Raw genomic sequence first — 5,000 nt, forward strand, 5'->3', positions numbered from 1 at the left:
TGCGTCTCGTGAAGGAAGGAAAGGGAAGATGCTAGGCGTCCCTCCGAGGCGCCTTTCTCCTCATCTATCAGCCGGGTTTGCTTCTCTCTCCTCTCCTCGAACGACGAAGCTCTTAATGTCGCGAACGAGCTCGCGGTTACGGTGCAAAGAGTAAGAGAGAAGGATCTTCAAGACGAGAGTTTGCACGAAAGAGAGAAAAAGAGAAATAGAGACAGAGAAAGAGAGAGAGAGAGAGAGAGAGAGAAGAGTTATCAGAGCATGGAGGATACCACCCTTTCAAACCATCTCACCCCTTCTTGTCGACACGACTTCGTGACGTTGCATATTCTCTATCTTTCTTCTTCTCTCTCACTCTTTACCTCTCTTTCTTTACATATATATATATATATATATATATATATATATATATATATATATATATATATATATTAGCATCTCGTCGTGTTTCTACGCTTTTTCCTTTTAAATTAAAACGTCAACGATGATGACATTTCTTCGAAGAAAATACGACTTAAGATTATGTTGGCACTGTCGATACGCTTCCTTAAAGATTTTAAAAATTTTAATAAACAATTGATACGTCGTATTATTTATTTATTATCGATATTATATTTTAATATAGAAATGAAGTTATAATAAAAATTTTAATCCATTATAATTTTGATTATTTGAATTGTCAATATATGTATGTGTGAGATTAATGAATTAATTGAAAACGAAATGTGTGAATAATTTTTGATTTGAGAGAGAAAGAGAGAGAGAGAGAGAGAGAGAGAGAGAGAGAGAGAGAGAGAGAGAGATAGATAGAGAGAGAGAGAGAGAGAGAGAGAGAGAATCAATATAAGCATAAAAAGTATAGTCAGGATATTCGATATTTGTTCTTCGATTTTTCCAAACGGATAGCGAATGTCGATGTTTATTTGTGCGAGGACAACATTGGACCGAAGGATGCACGAACAACAATCCCTTATCACGGACAATATTATCTTTCTTTCTTTTTCCTTTCTTTTCGTAGAAAGATATTCCTTGTCAGAGTTTATCCATATAACTCTTTGGTAAGATTTTTCAGTAGATACGAATATTTCGATATGATTCTATGGTTCGGTTGTTTTGCTTTCAAACGAAATCACACGTACGTATGTATATTTCATATAATATAATACATACGTGTATATGAGTATGGGGTCGTTTGAATGTGATATCCCAAAAGAAGGGAGAAGGGAATGAAAATGAAAGTAGATATAAAAATTAAAAAAAAAAAAAAAAAAAAGAAAAAAAAAAAGAAAAAAAAAAGAGAACAAACAAACAAACAAATAAATAAAAAATAATAGAAAAAAAGATAAGAAGAAAAAGGTAAGAAAGAAAGAAGGAAAGAAGGAAAGAAGGAAAAAAAGGAAGAAGGGCCCGTTGAAACGGGCGGTCGGTCAAATGTTTAAACAAACGAGCAATTATCTTAACTCGATCTCAGATCTCCAGGGTGTTCCTGAGCCGGAAAGTATCGGTCTCCTTGTCGCTCTCCACGTTCTACCTGAATCTCCCCCTCACCCTTCCATCCCTCCCTCCCTACCTCCCTCTCTCTATCTTTCTTTCTTTCTCTCTCACTCCCTCTTCTGCCTTGCTTTCTCGGATCCACCTCCTTCTATTCCTTTTCGTTTCTCGGAGCTCGAACGGAGGATGTCGTCAGGCCGGCCGTCCACGTAAAAAGCACAAGACATGCATTTCATTTGCCGCTCGTGTCGAGCCCCTGTTCTTCTTTACGTCCCGCCGATTCCGAGCGAAGCGGCGAGCTCTCTTGGATCTGAGAATGGGCCAGGACTGGGACCAAAGACTCAGACCGAAAAGCGAATCACTATGTCACGATCGTATTGCGTAAGGGTGAGCTCGCGCGTATCTTCTGAAAATCATTACAGAAAAGTTTTTCATCCTCTTCCGATTATATCCGTAAGTATATTGATTTTTTTTCTATCCTTCTTCATTTTCCTCTTCTTTTTTATCATCAATTAGATTTAACCGTGGATTTTTTATATATATATATATATATGTTTTTTTGTTATTTATTTCATTCGGATATATAAAGAGCGAATTGAAATTGAATATTTATAAATTATTTTTCCTTTATTTATTTATTTATTTATTTATTTATTTATTCGTTCGTTAAAATAAGAGAAAAAATTTGTAAATATTTTCGATATAAAATTATCATCATTTCAATCTAATAAACGAAAAGTTATATATTAAGGAATATATTAAACTTTTATCAAAAAAAAAAAAAAAAAAAAAAAAAAAAAAAGAAATATTCTAATCATCTTTTCATTATTTCAAGATTATCAAAAGGATTTCTTTTTTAATTTCCCTTTAATTATATTATCGTATCCTATTGGTTCTCTTTTTATTATTAAAAAAAAAAAAAAATATATATATATATATAATTTATTTTAACGTTGATCATGACACATAAGAGTTCAATTGAAACTGAAAAACACTTTAACAAATTCATTCCTTTATAATAGAGTTAAATCTTTTCATATTTGATACGGTTCGTTGAAAACTAAGGTACGAGGGAACGAAAATATAATAGAGCTTAGACCAGGATAAGAATAAGAATGTATCTCCTTATCCACTTCCTAGACAATCGTAACCATTTCGCGGATCGGTGATAACTAAAAATAAAGGATGAGAAGCGGAAAGAGAAGAAAGGAGAGAATTTCGATTCGTTTAACGAGATCATCTCGAGCGAAAAAAGGGAACGACAGTACATTTCTAGTTCTTCCTATTTATATACAGGGTGAACAATATATAAGTTTGTATTGTATGTACATATATATGTGTGTGTATGCGTGCGTGTATGTGTGTGTGCGTGTGTAAATATACATACATATAGATATATAAATAGATATATATATATTCTTCTCATTATTTAATTATTTATATACAATTTTCTATTTATACGATCAGATTTAATTCTAATTATAAACAAAATCATTATTATCGAGTTATATCAATTGTCTATATTGATTAGAATTAAAAATGAAATTTGCTTTTTTTTTTTTTTTTCTTTCGCATCGAAAGAAGAACACTTTATTCTTTGAGAAATGTAAATTTAATTTTATCCTTCTATTATAGTTCTCAAAAGAAAACAAAGAAAAAATCGATTAGGACAAAAAAGTAAGAGCCTCGTACGTAGATATTATATTCTACAATTTCGATTTCTTTAATATTTATTCATTCATTTATTTTTTCTCATGAAATTGTTGATACTACAATTTATAGAACACCCTATATACATACACACACACACACACACATATATATATATAAAGTACGGTATAACCTAGGAGCATTATTCTCTCGACGTTTCAAGCCTAATTTCCCTCGTACAAAAGTATCCTCTCTCGTAGTTTCCAAGGCTTAAGATCGGTTTCTATTCCTGTCGAATGGTTACACAGCTTCCTCTTCTTTCTTTTTTTTTTCATCTTCTACTTTCCTTTCTTTCCTTCTTTTTTTTTTTTTTCTTTTCTTTTACTTTTTCTTTCATTTCCAGTCGACGAAAAATCTCAAAACGTACATGGCTCGTACCGTACCATTTTTCATCTTCTTTTTGTTTCTTCGGCGAGAACGAACGAAGAGATTCGTTCGAAGGTCACGCGTGGACTCGTCGGTGAGTCGATTCAATCCTTTGATGTTTTAACTCATTCTCTCTCTCTCTCTCTCTCTCTCTTTCTATCTATCTATCTATCTATCCATCTATCCATTTCTTTCCTTTTCTCGTTCGTAATGATTATAGCGATGGCACGTTCTCGCGTCGACGTTTCTTTAGAACAGCTGATCGCGGCCTGACCACCGACGTATACATATATCGCACGAACGGTACCAACAGTCTCAAGATAAAGTAGCCTACTTGTTCTCGAGCCAACAAGATTCCTTCATTCGATAATTGAAAGTTAAGAACACAGTAAATTCAAAGAATGATCGATTACGATACACAGATATTTAATTAATAAATAATTATATATATATATATATATAATAACAATTTTATTTTATATGTAATATTGATATAAATAAAAGGTTTCAATTAAATGGAATTAACAAAGATTCGTATTTCTTTGTAATGCGAATGATATGAAAGTAAAATATTGAAAAACTTTTCACGATATCATATAAATTTTAATATATTACTTGTAACATTCGATTATATTAAAATTACGATAAGATTTTATAAAGAAATAATTAAAGATTTTAATTTAATTAAATAAATATATATCGATATTTAATTATAATTTGATATAAAGATTTTTAATGATATTAATTATAACTTGAATCTTCATTCATATAATGATTTTAACGGAATATTTAATGATTTTATTGAGAAATAAAAATTATCAAATCGAATAGTTAAATGCCGATTTAAATTATCTTTTCAATTTGAGAATATGATATGATAAGAATCTTGATTGACGGAGTTAAAAAGAAACAAGAAAACAAACAAAAAAACAGGAGAAAAAAGGAAAAAGAAAAAAAGAAAAGAAAAAAAGAAAAACAAAAATAGTTATGAAAGCATAACAAAGAACGGTGCTCTCTCACTAAGTATTATGGTAAAAAAAAAGGGAAACCTTAGGGAACTGGCATGAGAAAAGGGCCCTAATTTTAAGCAAATTTCTTCGGTATTCTCGTCGAAAATTGGTTAAGCGTGTTATGGCTATTCCTTTTTGACCTGAACATCAGCTAATGTTCAATGTACCTGAGAGGTTCAAGTTATTGCATTGTAAAGGATAGAAAGATATAGACAGAAAGAGAAAGAGATAAAGAAAAAGAGAAAAAGAGAGAAAAAGAGAGAAAAAGAGAGAGAAAGAGAGAGAGAGAGAGAGAGAGAGAGAGAGAGAGAGAATTGTGTCACGCTTATCCAATATATTTTTCTTTGACATTGTCGTCGGCATAACTCAGGTACAGACAAGGCTTGACAGGGGTTCCTTTAAGGGGGCCTTCCTAGCAATTGGATT

The 5,000-nt window shown here is 31.7% G+C and overlaps 1 protein-coding gene across 2 annotated transcripts in view; it reads left to right on the forward strand.

Moving 5' to 3' along the window:
- Positions 1 to 1,663: 1,663 nt before the first annotated feature.
- Positions 1,664 to 5,000, forward strand: part of LOC124953494 (histone acetyltransferase KAT6B-like) — a 27,208-nt gene continuing 23,871 nt past the window's right edge. Inside the window, exons 1-2 of one of the 2 annotated variants that reach the window (XM_047504961.1) lie at positions 1,664 to 1,941; positions 3,542 to 3,658. In XM_047504961.1, the coding sequence (XP_047360917.1) occupies positions 1,714 to 1,941; positions 3,542 to 3,658 (345 nt within the window). In that variant the 5' untranslated portion in view covers positions 1,664 to 1,713. The remainder of the gene's footprint in view (positions 1,942 to 3,541; positions 3,659 to 5,000) is intronic. The other variant, XM_047504962.1, reaches the window with a different exon arrangement.

Source organism: Vespa velutina, chromosome 12, assembly GCF_912470025.1.
Source record: "Vespa velutina chromosome 12, iVesVel2.1, whole genome shotgun sequence".
NCBI classification, from domain to species: Eukaryota; Metazoa; Arthropoda; class Insecta; order Hymenoptera; family Vespidae; genus Vespa; species Vespa velutina.